The 20,683-nt window shown below is 52.2% G+C and overlaps 1 protein-coding gene across 2 annotated transcripts in view; it reads left to right on the top strand.

Annotated features, from left to right (window-relative positions):
- Positions 1–20,224, top strand: part of MASP1 (MBL associated serine protease 1) — a 60,484-nt gene extending 40,260 nt beyond the window's left edge. The window contains exons 10-15 of one of the 2 annotated variants that reach the window (XM_065410596.1): positions 11,290–11,424; positions 13,903–14,016; positions 14,531–14,716; positions 15,327–15,394; positions 18,230–18,329; positions 20,034–20,224. In XM_065410596.1, the coding sequence (XP_065266668.1) occupies positions 11,290–11,424; positions 13,903–14,016; positions 14,531–14,716; positions 15,327–15,394; positions 18,230–18,329; positions 20,034–20,224 (794 nt within the window). Of the gene's footprint in view, positions 1–5,575; positions 6,472–11,289; positions 11,425–13,902; positions 14,017–14,530; positions 14,717–15,326; positions 15,395–18,229; positions 18,330–20,033 lie in introns of those variants that run through there. The other variant, XM_065410594.1, reaches the window with a different exon arrangement.
- The last annotated feature ends 459 nt before the right edge of the window (positions 20,225–20,683 follow it).

Below are 20,683 nucleotides of genomic sequence, written 5' to 3'. Positions count from 1 at the left end.
CAGTTCCAGGGCTTTCAGTGTGTCTTATATTTTTATTAGAATAAATATTTGGCTAGAAGAGCTTCCTCTAAACGCGGCCCATCGCCTTAGGAGGAAAGGCAGCATCCCGGCAGCCTGACAGCTGGCCAGAGCTGGGATACCGGAACTGTTTGGCTAAGCGCATTTTATATTCCTGACTGTATTTGACATGGCAGGGAACCTAAACACACACACATGCATACACACACACACACGTACACGCACGTACATGCACACACACATATACGTACTCATTCACACACATACATGCACACACACACATATACACACACACACGCACACCCATGTACACACACGCACACATACACACATACATACTCATTCACACACATAAATGCACACACACACATATACATGTACACACACACATACACATACCTACACGTACACACACATACCACGTACACACACATACACATACTTACACGTACACACACGCACACACACATGTACACACACGCACACATACACACATACATACTCATTCACACACATACATGCACATACACACATATATACACACACACGCACACCCATGTACACACACGCACACATACACACATACATACTCATTCACACACATACATGCACACACACACATATACATGTACACACACATACACATACCTACACGTACACACACATACCACATACACGTACACATATACACACGTACACGTACACACACATACACATACCTACACGTACACACACACTTACACATTCACACACACGTATCCATACACACATACACACACACACACACATGCATATACACGTACAAACACATGCACGTACACACACTTACATACACACACATGTACACCTATACACACCTACATGTACACATATGCACATGTGCATGTGCACACACATGCAAATACACATACACCTACATGCATGTACACATACACATACACACACACGTACACAAACGTACATGTACACACATGCCTATACATGTACACACATATGTACACGTACACACATACACACATGTACATGTACAGACGGGTACGCACACACACATATACACGTACACACATGCACACACACGTACACAAGATACACATGCGTACACATACACAAATGTACATGTGCACACATGTACGCATACACACCTACACCTACACACGTACACACACGTGTACACACACATACGCATACATGTACACATACACACGCACACACATGCCCACTCACATACATGTACACATGTACACACACACACACACACATACACGCACGCATGCGTGCGCACACACACACATTTCCGGGAGGTTTCATCTTTTCAAGACAGACTTTCCCCAGTGCTGGATTTCAGATAGAACAGTGTCACGCTGGTGTAACAAAATCGGCAGCACGGAGGAATGAAGCTGATCACGTCCCTGCTCCGTATTATGGAGCTCAGCATTATTGTGCTTCCTTAATCACTGGGGCCCTCTCCCGGAGAGGCAGAGCAGTCTACTGGATTGAGCATGTGGCTGTGAGCCGTGAATCAACCGAATCAGCTACTTAGTGGCTCCCCTCACTGAAGTCTGTGAGTGTCTGAATCTGTCCCTGGCTTGCTCTGTGACCCACTTTCCCAGGCACCAAACAGAACAGCCGCGATCTGTCCTCCTGTTGCTTTCTTGTATCTTCTCCGCTCTGTTCCACACCATGCCAGCCTCCCTCGGAAGGCCTGGCTAGAAATCGGAATTGCCAACTGTCTTCCTCTAGCGGGCACCTTTCCTTCCCAAGCGGAGAGAAATGAACTGGAGAAACAGTTAAAGGGGATAATTCACAGGCATGGGAGTAGCATATTAGGGCTCTTGGGAGATTCATTTGGGGCCTATTGACTGCAGTGGGCTATGGATCAGGCTCTTAAAGCCTATACTGCAGTGCTTGGCAGCCAAACCGATTTGCTTGCATCAGCCTGGCAAAGGGGAAGGTTGTTTGGTAGCCAGAAATGTGGTGGGGGCTGGAGAGGAATCACTGCTCGTGGAGTCATTAAGGGAAGACAATTCTCCTAGGTGCACCAGAACGCTGTGTACCCTCCAGGCACCATGCTCTGGAGAGAGCCGACATATCAGCTGGATTTTCTTAAAGAACCCTTGTATCGAACAGAGCTTGGGACAAGGAGCTGAGCCAGCAGTGAGAACATTTCCACCCAAAGGGGGCGCACTGCGAGAGAGTCGGAGTTCAGTTCCCCCGGCTTCCCGGAGGGCAGGAAGTGTCGCATGAGTAAGGACTGAGTCGAAATTGCACAAGAATGTCAGGCTTCTGCAGAATCAGACGTATGAAGCTGAAAGGGACCTCAAGAGGTCAGCTAGTCCAGTCCCCTGCGCTGAGACAGGACCGTGAAAACCTTCACCAACCCCGGCTGGTGTTTGGCCAACCTGTTCTTAAAGTCCTCTGCTGATGGGGATTCCACAACCTCCCTTGGAAGCCTGTTCCAGAGCTTAACTGCCCTTAGCGTTAGAAAGCTTTTCCTAATATCTAACCAACACCTCCCTTGCTGCAGATTGAGCCCATTACTTCTTGTCCTACTTTCAGTGGACATGGAGAACAATTGATCACCATCCTCTTTATAACAGCCCTTAACATATTTAAAGACTGTGATCAAGTCCTCACTCAGTCTTTTCTCAAGACTAAACATGCCCAGTTTTTTTAACCTTCCCTCAGAAGTCAGGGTTTCTAAATCCTTTCTCATATTTGTTGCTCTCCTCTGGACTCTCTCCAATGTATCCATATCTTTTCTAAAGGGTGGTGCCCAGAATTGGACGCAGTACTGCAACTGAGGCTTCACCAGTGCCACACAGAGCAGGACAATTACCTCCCATATTCATGTATTACACTCCTGTTACTACACCCCAGAATGACATTAGCCTTTTTCACAGCTGCATCCCATTGTAGACTCAGTCGGTTTGTGACCCACTATAGCCCCCAGCTCCTTTTCAGCAGTGCGACCACCTCGCCAGTTATTCCCTGTTTTGTAGTTGTGCCTTTGAGTTTCCCTTCCTAAGCGTAGCACTCTGCTTTACTGAACTTCATTTGGCTGGTTTCAGACCAATTCTCCAATTTGTCAAGGTCGGTTTAAATTCTAATCCTGGCCTCCAAAGTGCTTGCAACCCCTCCCAAGCTCGGTGTCATCTGCAGATTTTAGTCACACGCTCCACTCCACTCTGCAAGTCACTAATGAAAATATTAAACAGTACCAGACGCAGGACTGACCCCGGCAGGACTCCACTAGGTACGTCCTCCCAGTCTGACGGTGAACCATTGAGCACGGTCTTCCAGCCACTTGGGCATCCATCTAGACCACAGCTCCCTAGTTCGCTTATGAGAATGTTTCAAAAGCCTCACTATAGTTTCATTTAAGTCAAGATACATCATGTCTATTATTTCCCCCCACCCATCCACTAGACCAGTAAACCTTTGGCCTCTTGTTGTTAATATTTATTATTTCTCTTTTATTTCTGTATTTATTTCACTGGATCAGGTCTTTATTTAGCATCAGTTTGCACCTGTCTTGTTAATAGCATCGATTAAAGCATTGTTTTAGAATGGCCATTTAAATTGCGACCCGGCCCCGCAGATCTAGGACACTGCAGAAGACATGTAACCCGGGCCTAGTATTTTGGGGTCTTAGCATAAGTGGGATGATACCCACCTACATGGTCCACGGATAAAGACCAGAGGCCTGATGCTGCTCTCAGTGACTCAGGAGCAAGGCCTGATTCAAGTCAACGGACTCCTCGCGCGCTTAAGGTTACACACAGGCTTAGCTGCTTTGCTGGATCAGAGCCTAACGCCTACAAAATCAGCTGAGTTACATCAGTGCAAAACCGGTGCCAGTGAGCTGGGGCTCAGCTCCCTGTTTCTGAGGTTCTTCTGGCATCGGCCCGGTAATATATCAAATGCATTAGGAAACCGAATGCTTTCCCTTTGAGAGCTGCAAGAAAACCAGTGATGTCTGTTGAGGGGACAGAAGATGGCCACAAGGTCTATGATGGGGCAGAAGAAAGGATACGGGGTTCTGGGTATAAGGGAGTCCATCCCATTAACTGAGCCACGGGCCTTGGGATCAATTCGATTTCATCTACACAGGCATTGCATTCCAGCTTGACTTGCACGGCACGTTGATGGCAAACCGGGGGTGGGGTCAAGCTCCACGGATCCCTCCATCCCAGCTCCAGGGCGGGGTGGGGATGGTGCAACTTGTTTTTGTTCTGTTTCATTTGCCAGCCTAGGCTAGAACCGAAGACCGTCCAATTCTGGGCGAGGTGCACTGGCGGTGGGACCCTTGCAGCCTCGTTTCAGTGTGTGTGTTGGGGGGGGACGGAGAGAGTTCAAACTCTTCCCCCCACCCCATGAAGGTATTCTGGGCTTCAAAGGTGCAATGATGGATGATGCTAGGCAGCGTACATGCATCATTGCTGGTAGATTATGCCATGGGCCTATCTTTTCCGCCTAAATGATGCTGATAATATGGCACATTGCCTTCTTACAGCATGTCCTTCCTACAATGTGAGTCCGTCCTGTGGGGTCAGAAATCCAAGAGGAAACTCTGCCAGCAGCCTTCAGGGGTAACACATGCATTGGTAGTAGAGTGCAAGGGTAGTTCATTTAATTACATACATCAGTGACAGCACAGGACAGAGGTCACCAAGGGAAAGCAGGATGACCAAGAGGCAAGGACATGGGCAGGAGAGTCAGGAGACCTGGTTCTAATTCTGGCTCTGCCACCAATTCACTGTCTAAATAGACAAGACAGAAAAATAGGGGGAGGTGAAACTGAGGCACAAAGTCTCAAAGGTCACCCAGGAGATTAATGGTAGAGGTAGGACTAGAACCCAGGTCTCCTGAGGCACATTCCAGTGCCTTGTCTACTGGACTGCTCAGACCTAGTGATGGAAGTAATCTGGCCCTACTCCAAAGCCCATTGAAATCAATGGACAGACCCAGTGACTTCAGCAGACTCTGGAGCAGCCCCTATAGGCCCTGACTTACATTAACAGGAGCAGAATAAGGCTCTGGAAATGCTAAGCAATTATGGTTATTATCACTACCACCATCATCACCATCCCTGTCACAACACTAGCGTAATGGACCATGGTATTCCACTAGAGGGTCCCTCCCAACCCAAGTAATTCCACCTTCCGCCAAGCTATGGAGGTACAAACCTATGGAGCAAGTGACTATCTTTAGGGACGCAAACAAGGTAGAAAATGTATGTACCCATTTTCCAGACATAACAGAGAGGGCCCATTCAGGACATGGAATTGGGGTGCCCATGTCATTTAAAATCAGCCTGCTCCACGCCCTAGTGCATACATTGTAGGAACCAAACCTGCAGAGGCAGACGGGGTTGGGTCTTTTCCAGCACAGATGTCCACGAGAACAAGGATTGTCCCCTGGGGGCAGAAATAAGAGTATTTGGTTCTTAAGAGACCAATCCAAACTGGCATAATCTACTGGAGAATCGCCTTTCTACTGTTTCCTGTGGAAGTGCTCGCCCCTGTTAGATTAACTGTCCTGTCCTTTCTCTCACCAGTGTGTGGCCAGCCAGTTCGCCCTCTGCCCGGGATAATCAAGCGCATCATTGGAGGGCGGAACACGGAGCCCGGCTTCTTCCCTTGGCAGGCCCTGATCGTGGTGGAGGACACGTCCAGGGTCCCCAACGACAAGTGGTTCGGCAGCGGGGCCCTCCTCTCTGACTCCTGGGTGCTGACGGCGGCTCACGTCCTCCGCTCCCAGCGACGGGACAACATCATCATCCCAGTGTCCAAGGAGCACGTCACCGTCTACCTGGGCCTACATGACGTGAGGAACAAGAAGGATGCCGTCAACCGGACGGTGGAGGAGATCATCCTGCATGGGGGATTCGACATCCAGAACTACAACCATGACATCGCCCTGGTCAAGCTGAAGGAGAAGGTGACCATGGATGCCTACGTAATGCCTATCTGCCTGCCCCAGTTTGAGCACGAGCTGGAAGGGCCTCACCCCAACACCTTGGGCCTGGTGGCCGGCTGGGGCATCTCCAACCCCAACATCACCGTGGATGAGATCATCAGCTCGGGGATGAGGACGCTGTCCGACATCCTGCAGTACGTCAAGCTGCCGGTGGTGCTGCATGCCGAATGCAAGACCAGCTACGAGTCCCGCTCAGGCAACTACAGCGTGACCGAGAACATGTTCTGTGCCGGCTATTACGAAGGGGGGAAGGACACCTGCCTGGGAGACAGCGGAGGAGCCTTCGTCATTCAGGACCCCGGGACCCAGAGGTGGGTGGCCCAAGGCCTGGTCTCATGGGGTGGGCCGGAAGAGTGTGGAAGCAAGCAAGTGTATGGGGTGTACACCAAAGTGTCTAACTACGTGGACTGGGTAGAGGAGAAGATGGGATCCTCACACAGGTGGACATTCCTGGATCCTGAACTGAAGAGATGAGCTCACCCCAGCCAGCAGGCACGACTCTGGTCTTCTGCAACCGGTAGCAGCAACTCTCAGTCCCCTCCAGCCTTATTTCACGGGGTTTGCTTGGCATCACGTTCCTTCATGTGCTGTCGTAGGAAACGTCCGCTCGGCAGCTCATGGGAAATGAGCTGATGGGCCTCGGCCAGGTTCCTTAGCGGGACAGGCATCCACCTCACCCAGAAGATACCACCACAACTACCTGGCCCCTGTGCCGGTGTCTCCGCAGAGGGGCCAAAGAATGGGTGGGGCTGTGGAGACTGACCTGCACCCTCACGCTTGCTGGGGGATGGTTCCTTCAGGTCAGGGTTGACGTACCCTCATGGGGGAAGCCGTGCCTGCCACTGCCTGACCCGCATCTCGCGCTGTGCAGAGAGGCCATCAGCACCCAGGGCTGTCAAGCCAGCACATTCCACCAGCTCTACACCCACTTCTGAAATTCCTCCGGGGCGGGGAGAGGCAGGAAAACCCAGCTGTACCGACACAGGGCCCACAAAGCCCTTCACCCTGACTCTAGAGAAAGAGCTCACCTCCTTGGTAGCAATAACAGGGGAGGGGAGGGGGTTCTTGCTGATCAATTTATCCTGCTTTATCTTCAAACCAAACTCCTGCTGGGAGCTCCCTTCAGCACCAGGCAGTCGGCGGTGTCCTAACATCAGCCCGGAATAAAGGCCATGGTTCCACCAGGGCTTCTGGCTCGAACTGGCTGGGTCAAGGCACCAGAATCTGGAATCAGGCCCTTAACTGACATGCATTTGGGGGCAGGGGGGTCACTGGCCCGAATTCAGAGTGAATCAAGATATCCCAGCTCTGTCCTCTGAGGCCAGGTCCTGATATTGTTTACACTGGTGTAGATCCAGAGTCACTCCACTGACTTCAACAACCCACTGGTTAGCAAGAAAGCCCCGGTGCACGCTTTCCCGGCTGTTCCCGCCTCTGTCTTCTCAGCTGGTTTTTCAGTGTGGACACACAGGAGCAAAGGGTGTGAAATCCATCCCGCTCCCTTCCATTGGTGCCCTAGGCTGGAGCCTGGGAGGAGGTTTCCTCGCTCCCTTTCCTAGTATAGCATCAGTAGTTCAGTGATGATAAGGATACACCCGTTCCACCTGTGCCATGAGACGCCTATAAGCACAGTACACGGAGGTGCAGCCATTGAGAGGCCTCTGTACTGTACTACGCCCAGGCTTTTCCGTCTTCCCCCTACAAAACGCAGACTGCCAAGCAACGGCCTGAGCTTTATCCCAGATGGGGAGAGTCCGGGTGCATTTCATGGCACTTACTATGCATGACCCTTCCCCTGCTCTAGAGTTAAATGGGCCACATTGTCCCCGCTGAGCACGTCATGCTGGGACTTGCAGCACGTGCGATGGAGCTTAACACCATCAATGCCTGGTGAGAGGACGAACCCCTCTTGCTAGCAAACCCAGCTTGTTCCGAGAGCGAGATGGGCAGAGGATAAAGCAGAATAAAGCCAGGCAAAGGAGTGGGGCTTGCATCCAACACACACACACACACACACACACACACACACACACACACACACACACACACACACACCGGCTTGGCAGGCGTTTGCAATCCTTTTCTTGCACTTCATTTCCAGTGGGGTATGCCCCATGTGAGTTCTGCTTTGCGTTGGAGGGTTCCCAAAACCAAATTGAGTCAAACCTCCCGTGTTTCCCGTGGTTGCACATTGAAGCCACATAAAACTCCTGAGTTTGGATGGCTTCAGCACGACTCCATAAACTGACCCAGATTTGGGCAGAAGTCAGCCCCAGGCTCACTGGAGACTCATTTCTGGGTGTGGTGCATGTCACAGCTACCGGGCAAACGGCACTGCTGACCCCTCCTGGTCTCTCTGAGCGCCTCCCCCATCCTGAACCTCAGGCCTCGAGTCGTCAGCCGGCATAGGGTGGAATCACACGATTCTCCCTCTCTCAGACCAGGTCTGGGCTACACTCCCATTACGTTCAGCTCCTGCAATGGGCCGGGACGGTGGTACCCAGTGACTGGATGCCTCCTTAAAGCAAAGAATCATTTATTTACCATTTCAGCGAAAGCGGCTTTTACAGACCAAAACAACACACTCCGTGCATGTCTAGCTCGCCATGCGGGTCGGTCTCCTCTGTGTGCTTGTGAACCCCCACGTACACTCCCATCGCGATGCCGGTTAGTAAAACGCGGAAAGGTAGCTGCTGTCCGATGGATACGTGCATGTAGCTTCTGCTGGGCCAAACCTTACTATTCTGGCTTGTTTTTACTCAGACCCGGGGAGCTTTGCCTGGGTACGGGGTGAGCAAACACTGAGCTAGACCCTCAGGCTTTGACCCACAAACATTTAAGCAGTCGTATAGCAGCAAGAGGAGCGAGATCCTCCAGAGACCAAAGGAACGTGTCTATTGTACACACATGCTATGGCCTGTACTCCCGACTATGCCGCGTAGCTAGAAGATATTATATTTTTTGTACTCTATTCTGTCAGCTGTCGAACGCTGTGTATGGACAGTCTGTATCATTCTGACCGGGAAGGAAATAAAGCCCTGGTATGTACAAAGCATGTGTGCTGGCAATCCACTGTTCTAACCGGGAGACTGCAGCCTGAGTGAAGTTCATGGGACTGCCCCCTGCATTCACCCTGCTGTGCTGTGCTGCTCCCCTTCCACAACCTCGGGGCTTCTTCTTTCTGTGCAACCCCTCCCAATGCCCTGGCACCACTAGCGTCATCCTCTTCTTAATCCAATCACAAAAATAATGCATCAAAGCACGGGGAATAATGGGACGGGTGAGGCTCACCAACGCCCAACCCCTGCGGCCACGGGGAACTCGCCAAATGTGGATACACCTATTTGATTCCAGCAGACAATCCCTGCTCCCAAAGGGAAGTGAAACATCACTCCAGGGTCCTGCCAATGTGCCCTTAGGTGGGGATTTCCTTCCTGACCCACGATCAGTTTAGCCCTGTGTGCATCAGTGGGATTCAACCTACTAATGACCAAGTGTCCTCTCCTTGCTGAAGACTGCAAATCGGGGAACGCGCTCCTCTGCATCGAGACCATCTGTGATGTGTCTTCGGGCAGAGAGGAAGGAGCAGAGGAACTCATATGAAACAAGCAAATACCTCCATGCAAACATCCTTCTAATAAAGGAGAGAGAGGGACTATAAAGTACACCTCTACCCCGATATAACGCGAACCAATATAACACGAATTCGGATATAACGCGGTAAAGCAGCGCTCCGGGGGGGCGGGGCTGCGCACTCTGGCGGATCAAAGCAAGTTCGATATAACACGGTTTCACCTATAACGCGGTAAGATTTTTTGGCTCCCGAGGACAGCGTGCTATCGGGATAGAGGTGTATCAAAACTGGGGATAACTAGAAGGCTGCTTTCAAAGTTTCCGAGTGGTTTGACAGCTTTCCATGCCGTGCCGACCCATCCCCAGCTGCTGGCATGCGCCGTGCCAATCCACCACCCCAGTCCTAGCTCTTTGAGTGCTGGTCCATCTTCCAGCATGGCTAATTCTTTGAGTGCAGTTCACCCCCCACAGTGCCAGGCCTTTGATTCCCATCCCATCATCCCCAGTGAATAGTGCCGTCCTTTAGAAAGAGTAACCTACATAATTCAGAGTCATACCATGGGAGACCATGGACCATGCACATCGACATTGCCTGTGCTAGGCTATAAGAACATAAGAGCGGCCATCGGGGTCAGACCAAAGGTCCATCTAGCCCAGTATCCTGTCTTCTGACAGTGGCCAATGCCAGGTGCCCCAGAGGGAATGAACAGAACAGGTAATCACCAAGTGATCCATCCCCTGTCGCCCATTCCCAGCTTCTGGCAAACAGAGGCTAGAAACACCATCCCTGCTCATCCTAACTAACAGCCATTGATGGGCCTATCCTCCATGAATGTATCTAGGGTCTGTGGGACCCGGGCTTGTGGACTCGGTGTTTCCAAGACTGGGTTTACAATCGCTGAACCTGGGTCTCCCAGCCGTGCTAACGTGTCTATACTGCACCATGCAGACCTTCTGACTCAGGTCTGCAGCTCGGCCTGCGTCCGCACTGCAGCATGACCAGCCGTCGACCTGAGTCACAGGTCGATGATAGAGCTATGAAGACCCTGGTTTACAGCGCCGTGGAAGACAAACTTTCCATGATTTACGAGCATCAGTCCCATTGACGTTCAGTGTTATTGGTGCTTCTAAGCCACTTGGTCACCTCTGGAACTCTCCCCGCCTACTGCCGTCGGCCGCCTTGGCAACTTGCCTGCATAAGAACTGAGCCAAGGGACTCGGGACTTGTCCCAAAGTGCAGCTACATTTTTAAAGAAAAACAATCTCTCCGGAATACAGGCTGCAAAGTGAGTTGCTCCATGAGCCTTTTCTCTCTGGAGGCCTGGGGTCCCCATTGGTTGGGTCTCAGGGATGCTAAGGGGCCGTATTTTGCTTCATGATAATCCAGTAACTCCCAGGTAACTCCATCACACTTACGCCGGATATATTTAGAGAAACGACATCAGATGCGGGGGAGGTGAACTGAGGGGAAAGGGGTCTTGGGAACTGTTTAGAATTCAACAGGAGATGATTTCTTGTTGATGTCTTGTAGTAACATCTGACTAGGCCGAATCCTGAAGTCCTGATGCACTCTTCACTCCAGTTTTACTCAAATTCCCAATAAAACAGAGTAAACAACTGATCTGGGGATTTGCCTCCATCTACGCTAGAAAACTTGGCGTCTCAGGTGGGTTTCGTGTGTGTCTCTCTTGTGTCTGACCTTACTCCTTGCGGTTTCAGTGTGTGGGAAGCCAAAGTTTTCCAGGAGTTGGCTGGCCCGGATTTCCAGTGGACACTATGCCAAGCGAGGAATATCTCCGTGGATCGCCATGCTGTGTAGGGGAGGACAGCCCTTCTGCGGAGGCTCTCTGCTAGGTAAGAATCTCTTTGGTACTCAGCGTTATCTGAGATGAGACCACGGAGTGCATTGCAAAGCCATGAGTTAGACACTGAATGCTCAGTGACCGTGGAGGGCTATGAAGATGTCTCTACATGCAATGGGTCCCATGCAACCTTGGAGAGCAGAGTTTGTTTTACCGGGAGAAGGAAATTCAGATCAGACACCAGGGTTCTCCCCTCCTCTCTTCAGACACGACATAGGTGCCGGCTTCCTCCGAGCCGTGCTCAACCCCCCGCTCCATCCCAGGCCCTGCCCCCACCCAACCCCTTCCCCCAAGCCCCCACCCCCATCCCACCTCTTCCCGCCCCCGCTCCGCCCCAGGCCTGCCCCCACCCCATAGCCCCGTCTCTTCCTGCCCTGCCCCTGCCCCTGCCCTGCCTATTTCCTGCCCAGTTCCACCCCCTCCTCCCAGTGTGCCCCATCCCCAATCCTCCCCCTCCTCCCAGAGCCTCCAGCATGCCGCGAAACAGCTGATCATGGCAGGCGGCAGGTGCTAGGAGGGAGGGGGAGGTGCTGATCGGGGGGGCAGCAAGCGGGCAGGAGGCACTGGTGGGGAGAAGGGGGAGCTGGCTGCCAGTGGGTGCTAAGCACCCACTAATTTTTTTCCGTGGGTGAAACACGACCTTTAACTTCCAACCAGGCAGCCAGCAGAGGGGACAATTTAATACCTTTTTCCAAAAAGGCATCTCCGACACCCCCTTGTGCTGCCCTGGGACAGAAACGGGGATGGTTTGGAGTCCACACGCAAGACATGAACCCACCAGTGACTGGCCCACTAGGCAAGAATACTCTTAAGTGAGCCATGCCCCTGGTGTCTGAGCGCATGCACTGCTGGGGGATGGGCTATAAAGGAGATATAAGAACGTAAGAACGGCCATACTGGGTCAGGCCAAAGGTCCATCTAGCCCAGTATCCTGTCTACCGACAGTGGCCAATGCCAGGTGCCCCAGAGGGAATGAACAGAACAGGGAATCAAGTGATCCATCCCCTGTCGCCCATTCCCAGCTTCTGGCAAACAGAGGCTAGGGACACCATCCCTGCCCATCCTGGCTAATAGCCATTGATGGACCTATCCTCCATGAACTTATCTAGTTCTTTTTTGAACCCTATTATAGTCTTGGCCTTCACAATGTCCTCTGGCAAGGAGTTCCACAGGTTGACTGTGCGCTGTGTGAAAATAATACTACTTTTAAAGCAAAGATATGCTCTGCTTTAAACCTATGCTGCGGGGCCTGATCCTGCATAGCACGGTCACTCCTGCGGGGAGGCCTAGGAGGGGAATGAGCACCTCCGAGCTGCATTAGCAGGCTGAGGCCCAAGTGTCAGACCGTGTCAGATATGCCTGGTCCCTGCGCAGACCTTGCACTCTTGCATGCCAAGGCCTGGGCGTGCAGGGGGACTGAGCCCCTCTGTGCGAAATCTGTGCCTACTGCTTACCTTGCCTGGAGCTCCCGCGTGGGCTCTGCCCCCAGCGGCGGGAGAGCAGAACGACCTAGTGCTGCCCGCTGGTTTCCTTGCAAAGACTCATGGAACTCTCCCTCCCCCTCCACGAAATACCGACAGGAGCGAGGAGGCTGGGTTGGATGGGCGCCATCTCGGGGCAGTGGGGAGCAGGAGAGCGCCTCCTACTGAGCAACTCCTGGGTTAGTTTGAGGGATCAGCGGCTCTTTGGCCACCTTCTTGCCAGCTGTTTCCTTTGACCAGCCAGTAGCGGGTCTCAGGGCTCCCCTCCTGGAAGGCCCTGAGAGCTGGGACTCCCCTTAGGGTCAGTGGGCTTTGGCGGCCTCTCGCTTGTGCTCAGCCCCGTGCCCCAGGACTGTAGAGCAGCCCCTCTGCGCATGGGGTGAAATTCAGCACAAGGCCTACCTCACACGTGAGCCCCAGTTCAATCCAGAGTCCAGCACACGGGGTCTTCGTCCCATTTGGGCATAAGCGGTGCCTGGCCCTAGTGTGGACCCCATGTACAGGTGTGAATGTCACACACACACACCCCTCCGCGGAAGGAGTTCAGACGCCACAACTGCCCAGCCCTGGGGACCAAGAAACCTTTCGAAAGCAGCAGATGGCCTGGAGGGCATCCGATGTTTTCTCAGCGTGGTGCACCCCATGGAGCAGAGGTGTTGAGAGATGTAACTGATCTGTGTAAAGTGCCTGCAGAGCCATAGATAAAAGGTGCCATGTACTTTATAAGCAGGGTTATTGTTAGAGAGGAGGTCGGGTGTTGTGAGCTATCCCATGGGTGAGGACTGGGCTGGACGGGTGTTGTGAGCTATCCCATGGGTGGGGACTGGGCTGGACGGGTGTTGTGAGCTATCCCATGGGTGAGGACTGGGCTGGATGCGTGTTGTGAGCTATCCCATGGGTGGGGACTGGGCTGGACGGGTGTTGTGAGCTATCCCATGGGTGGGGACTGCGCTGGACTGGACAGATGTGCTGACTCTGTTATGTTCTAGGAACCAAATGGATTGTCACTGCTGCTCACTGCCTCCACCAGGAACTGGAACCGGAGAACCCAGTGTTCCGCAGCTCGGATGTTCTCAGCCCTTCATCATTCAGCATAATACTGGGTGAGTGACCAGCAATCCGCACTGCACACTGGCTCAAGGGGTGGCCATGGGGCAGAGACAGGTCACTGACTACGTGGCCCTCCAGGCGGGCAGAGGCATGGCCATCTCCCATGATCCCATGGCCTGGGTAATTAAAGGCAAAGTGGGCTCAGGCCAGCACCCTTCATGCCATTCCCCTGTGCGATTGCTGTGTGTGTCCTTGGTTCACACACTGGCTCACCACTTCCTCCAGGAACCCTTCAATATACAGTCTCTGATGTTCTCTGTGGCTCCTCTCTGCCCCCGCCTGCTGAGCTGGGTTCCCTGCCGTGGGAGCCCCACAAGCTAGTTGTGCCATGATGATATGTTATGTCTGCCAGGCACAAATTTGCTAGGACATGTCCTGCTCTGAGCTATTTGCTTCTCCAAGCCCCCGAACGACTTTAATGGGAATTCCCTCCCCTTTGGGAAGGCAGGGTGATGGCCTCCCATAACTGCATGTAGCCACCTCTCCCTGGCCCTCCTTCCTTCACAGGGAAACACCGGACTTTAAAGCAAGACGACACGGAGCAGCAGCTGCAGCCGAAGAACATCATCATCCACCCCTCCTACAGGGCGGCCACCTTGGAGTACGACATAGGCCTGGTGGAGCTGTCTGAGCAGGCGGTGCTGAATGATTACGTGATGCCGATTTGCTTTCCTGATGGCTCGCACCACAAAGGCAAGAGCTCTGACCCATGTGATTCTTTGATCCAACCCCCAGAGTTTTTCCTTTCTCTCTGGTTCTCCTGGCTGCTATGTTCTTTATCCCGTTGTCTCTGGGCAAAGGAGACAGAGGACTGTTCCAAAAGGCATCTCCTCTGCCTGAGACAGTCAGACACAGACTGTCTCAAGAACCGCTTGCCATGTGTGTGAGCCCCACATCTCCCCAGGCAGCCGTCCCTCCCGAGACCTGCTTTGCTTGTGACCCTCACTGCACCTAGTTTCGGAAGAGGGGACTTACAAGCTAGGATCAGTGCCTCAGGCCAATATCAGAGCAGCTAAGTGGAAGGATGCACTTTTAAGGATTAACGATGCAGCGGGCTACATGAAAGGAATTTATACGCCTGCCCCGGACTCCTCTTGTAAAACAAACCAGGCACGTTGGATACAAAATCTGCTTTGAGGGAACTAACAGTTGCCTGGGCACAGGCCAGTTCTGGGGTAGTGAAAGAATGGCTTCACATAGTCTGATTCACTGCCATGTTCAGCAGGGTCCAGTTAATAGCAGAATCCTCTTCCCACACCCAAGTATCCCTTCGCTAGCAAACTCTTCTTGATTTTGCTTTCAGATGCCATGGTCATTGTCAGCGGATGGGGGAAGGAATTCTTGAAAAAACGCCCTGAAGCCTTGATGGAGGTGAGAATTATTAATCTGAGAATACCAGGATCTAGGGGCCTGAGCACAGGGATGGGGGTCCAGCGTCCTGCCTCTGACGCCGGCCTCCTCTGTGACCTTGGGCATGTCACTTCCCCTCTGTGTGCCTCAGCTACCGCAGCTGTAAAACGAGGATGCTGGTGCTGGCCTCCTTCTCGGCAGCCGAGTGAGAGTTCGGTTTGTCCAGCGCTGTGAGCCGAGCAGCACCACAGACACGGACGGAAGTGCCGCCGTCGATGCAGTGCAAGGGCTGCTGGAATCCTGGTAGTGCCTTGCCTGGAAAACTCTGCAGAAAAATGCATCTGTCGAAAGCCAGAGTGGCTCCAAACTCCATGCCTGTTGTGTACACCGCTGCAGTCAAACAGCCACCAGGGCCTTGAACGTGAGTAAACCCACCTCTCGGCCTAGCATCATTTCCCCAAAATCACTGCATGCGGTCGGCGACCCGGGAGAAACCAACAGACACGTGTTGAGCAATGAGCAAATATGAGCGCTTTGCTCAACCACTTCACTCGGCTATGAGGCATCGGGGGCTTTGAAAGACATCGATTGCGGACGAGGCTGCCAGCAGCAGAGTCCAAAGGAGAAGCAGGTCAAATCTTCAGCATCAACTGGAGACGTGTAATATCAGCTGTGCTAATGGAATCCAAATGGCTTGGCTTTCTCTCCCTTTACAACAGGCTGTTCATGAACGCTGCATCAAATGGGAACATGGTATATTCTACTAACTCTAGCCCCACCAGGTCTCACCTGTTGCTTCAGTGTGATCTTAGTTTGCGGGTCAGCCCAGATGGCTCGTCCTAGTCATCCTTTTCCCAGACAAACCCCAACCGGAGGTGCTGGGGGACCTACAGGCAGATCTCATGGTGCCACTGTAGCCCATGGAGCATAATTATTATTTGTTTGGATGATGGTGGTGCCCACAACGTGGTCAAGGGCTGTCCACATACACAGGAACACGTGGTCCTTGCCTTGAAGAGCTTAAAAATCTAATGGCATGTCTCCACAGCAATCTGAGGTGTGAATGCACTCATTGATTAGATTTCAAGGCCTGAAGGAACCCCTGTCATCACTTAGTCAAACCTCCTGTATAACACAGGCACTCGGACGTCCCACCAATAACTCCTGTTTGAATTCAGCAATGTGAGCATGTTCCCAGGGTTTCTGGCATGCTCACACAGCTCACGCTGTAGCCTACGCTGCTGCATCTACACTGATATTTTTCACCAGGCTAGCATGGGTAAAGCTAGCATGGGTCTGTCTACCTGATCTGGAGTCACACTTGGGATTGCAGTGTAGACAAAACCTACAAAGTCAAGAAGAGCGCGGGAGACAATCAAGGACAGGTAGCATGTGTGTGTGTTTTAGAAAAAAATACACAGCCGCCCTCAACCTATCCATGGTTAGCGGGCCAGTTTCTTGTAGGCATCGTGGTAGGGGTGGGTCTGAAAGGAGGCCATGTTGGTGGCCTTGCAGATCAGTTCTCGGAGGGCAGCATGGTAGAAGGTGCAACGAGGTGTGTGGGAGAAGCAGACAAGTGCATGGATGAGGCTGCGGCACTGGTGGGGTGATGGGGGCAGGGAGCAATGCAGTGGAGACCAGATATGGGAGTGTTTATTACACCTTTTGGCAAATATTGGGAGAGCCCATAATCATCTGGCACCTCGGAGCCCCACGTCCACCTCCTCATCCCACCACCTCTGCTTAGCGAGAGCAGCTGTGTCCTCGTGTCCCTTCCTGTTCCTAAGCTGTGTTCGTCCCTTCCATCACTGGATTTACTCACGCCGGTGGCTTTTCCAGCTGGCTCCCCGTTCCATCGCACTTTGGGCCAGACTCTGTGGTCAAACACACGAGTGTGAACGGGAACTGCAGACACGTATCTGAGGGCAGGATTAGACCCTTTGCGTGAAGGCATTCGGCGTGAACGCCCACACCTGCCCTCTTCTAGTAGGACATGATGAGGAAGCTTTCAGTGTACACAAGGAGCTGGGTCTTCTCCATCTCTGATTTCTATAGGTTAACTGATGTGGTTACAGGTGTATGCCCCACGCCGGCTTGTCGTGGTGGTCTGACCCCTCTGACAGCGGCTTGGCCATGTAGCAATTAAGAAACCTGCTACAGCGTTGAGTACGGGGGGAAGGCTCCTTTGGCTCAAGCACTAGACACTTTTGCTTTGGGATCTAGATGTTCCAGGTTCAATCCCTGTTTCCGACCCCCAGCCAAGGGTGCGTATAACAAAGAATAAAGGATGTTTGGGCTTCTGTAGTTGTAGCTGTGTCAGTCCCAGGCTATTAGAAAGAGAAGGTGGGGGAGGTGCTTGCAGAACTCAATTTGTGTTTTCTTTATCATTTCAGTGGATAATATCGGTGTTTATTTATACGCTTTTTTTTTTTTTCAATTTTTATCAATTTAAATATTCACAGGTGTGGGAAATCCTGGGCCATTCAGGCAAAGGTGGGGCTCAGACAATTATTTCATGCCAGTTGAGGCTGAGATTCCAAAAGTGAAAGCTTTATAAACCATTACGATGCAAACTGCGACCATCAGATGTCAACATTTTAGCCTCGACTCAAACGCTCACAAGTTTTCAAGCAGCATTTTTCTGACTTGGGCCACGTGTGAATTTCAGTTGCTCTCGACGGAAATATTTTTCCGTTGGTTTGTGTGTGTGCGGTTTGTGTGTCTACAGAGTACGGTGTGTGAGATTTAGTGACATTTACCACTACAAATCTGATCCTTCCAAGCCTACGTAGGTACAGCAGGGGCCGCCGCTAGCCAATGGGCACCTGGTAACTAACTGTTTTTCCTGTCTTACAGATTGAGATCCCACTCACTGACCACGCATTGTGCCAGGAAGCCTATGGGAGGCTGAAGAAAAAGGTGACGGATGATATGATCTGCGCTGGAGAGAAAGAAGGTGCAGCTCCCTTCTATCCAAACCAGCTTTGGTGCCAGGGTGTCCTTCCATCCGCCCCAGCGGGAAGGCCTCACCCTCATGCTGCCTGTTAGATACCTGGCTAAGGGGTGAACTCGAAGGGGGTCACAGATCTTTACCAACTCCTCGTCTGAAGAGGGGCCAGGGGGCACGTCACCCTGTGCAGAGGCCAGCTCGAGGCTTACGCGCCACCCAGCAGAGCTTACAGTGGATTGAAGAGATGCACAGCCCTTGTGCTGACCCACCCCGTGGTGTGACCCATCAGCATGGCTCTGTCTGCTTCCCCTGCACAGGCTCTATCAGTCAGGGGACGCGGATGGGGCTCTGTGCCCTGAGGCTGTGCTGAAGGGCTGGGGCCAGCAGGGGGCTCTGTCTGGCAGGGAAAGAGCAGTACTCCCAGGGTGCAGCCTGCAGCCCCCCACTCAGTCTGTGTCTGCCTTTCCAGAAGAGGAGGGTGACTGCACTTTGTGGCTGCAGCTGTGGGGGAGCAAGATGGGCAGGGAGCCTGATCCTGGCAGCCGAGACTGCCTATACGGAGCCCCTCCTGCTTCCCATCCGGACAGATCCCTCTGCTGACTCTGACCCTTCAGCGCAGCCCTGTCCGGTCATAAAATCATAGAAGTGTAGAACTAGAAGGGACCTTGAGTCTACTCTGCTGCCTTCACAACAGGACCAAGTACCATCCCTGACAGATTTTTGCCCCAGATCCCTAAATGGCCCCCTAAAAGATTGAACTCACCACCCTGGGTTTAGCAGGCCAATGCTCAAACCACTGAGCTATCCCTCCCCCTTACACCTTCGATGGGGTCATGCCCCACACTTTGAAAATCTCTGATCTAATGCAACCAAAAGTTATTGGGCTGTTGTCAGGAATTCCTGGGTGAGCTGCCCTGGCCTGCGTCGGACGGGACATCAGAACGGATGCTCACCGTCTGGCCTTACAGCCATGAACTCTGGGAAGTTCCGCAGTGGGGATGGGCTATGGACAGAGGTTTACTCCACGCAGCTCCTGCAAGGGAATCAAAGGGGACGCAGCATCCGGTTTGGTTCCGGACAGATAGATTCGCCCATACAATGCCAGGTCCTGTTTCCTGATAAGATGTGGTCACATCTTAACATCTGGTTTTCACATCTCCTTGAAACCAGCTTGAGAAGTTAACCCATATTTTCTCCTGTGCTGGATGTCTTTGGATTGGGGTGACCAGATACCAAGTGTGAAAAATCAGGACAGGGTGGGAAGTAATAGGTGCTTATATAAGACAAAGCCCCAAACATCAGGACTGTCCTTATAAATTTGGGACATCTGGTCACCCTACTTTGCATGAAACATCAAACCAAGGTCCTGGCCACATGTAGTCACTAAAAGTTCTACACCACTTTCCATATCAGAGTGTTAACTCTGATGTCCTGGCCAAATTTTAGGTTAGGTCATTCTGCCTCCCTCTATTTCCCCTTTGGTTTCAACTAGGTCCAGAATTCTTCCTCCCTTCCTGTCTTAAATCGCTTCTCAGCCTTGCTGTGTGCTGGTAAAGAGTTGCCAAGTTTGCCACTCAGAGGTGGCTGCATTTTAGTGGGGGCACGCGGCTAACCCTGTCCGTAACTTTGAAGTAGCAATTTGCAAAGTCTGCAGCACGTTTGGATCCCTTGGGCGCCCCAGAAATGACCAACCTTCTCTTCTTCCCGCAGGAGGAAAAGACGCTTGTAGCGGAGATTCAGGGGGGCCCATGGTCACATTAAGCAACCAGAATAACCACTGGCAGCTGATTGGCACAGTGTCCTGGGGAGATGGATGCGGGCAGAACGATCGATATGGAGTGTACTCCAGCGTGTCCAAGAGCTTGGCCTGGATTAAGCAGGTCACTGGGGTGGAATATTGAATTCTCTGGCCTGCTCACAACCCCGGCTAGGTGAGAACAGCTGGGAGGTGCAGCAAGTTTGCCAGTTCTGCAGCAGACAATGAAGTCGGTGATACATAAATGGGTCGTTCCAATTTCTGCCAAAAAAGCCACCTCAGGGAGATGCCTTGGATGCCTCAGAGTGTAAATTCCCTCAGCATATAGTGGCAGGAAAGGCCTAGACTGGATTCCTGCACCTACCTGAACTGACCTGTGACCTGAGCCCATCTCTGCAGCCGATCCTGCGGGGATAAGTCAATTTCCCTTTGGTTTCCAGGCACTGACAGCCACGCACGGACAGCTCTGCAATTCCTTGTAACTGTGCACTTACCAGGAAAGGACAGGATAAACCTGATGCCATAATCAATACTAATGATTTAGACTGGGGGAAATCCTGCCAGAGTTTGGGGTTTTACAAAGCCCATGAGACTTTTTTTTTGT

The sequence above is a fragment of the Emys orbicularis genome, chromosome 9 (assembly GCF_028017835.1).
Source record: "Emys orbicularis isolate rEmyOrb1 chromosome 9, rEmyOrb1.hap1, whole genome shotgun sequence".
Taxonomy (NCBI): domain Eukaryota; kingdom Metazoa; phylum Chordata; order Testudines; family Emydidae; genus Emys; species Emys orbicularis.
This window is presented reverse-complemented; position numbering and strand designations above follow the sequence as displayed.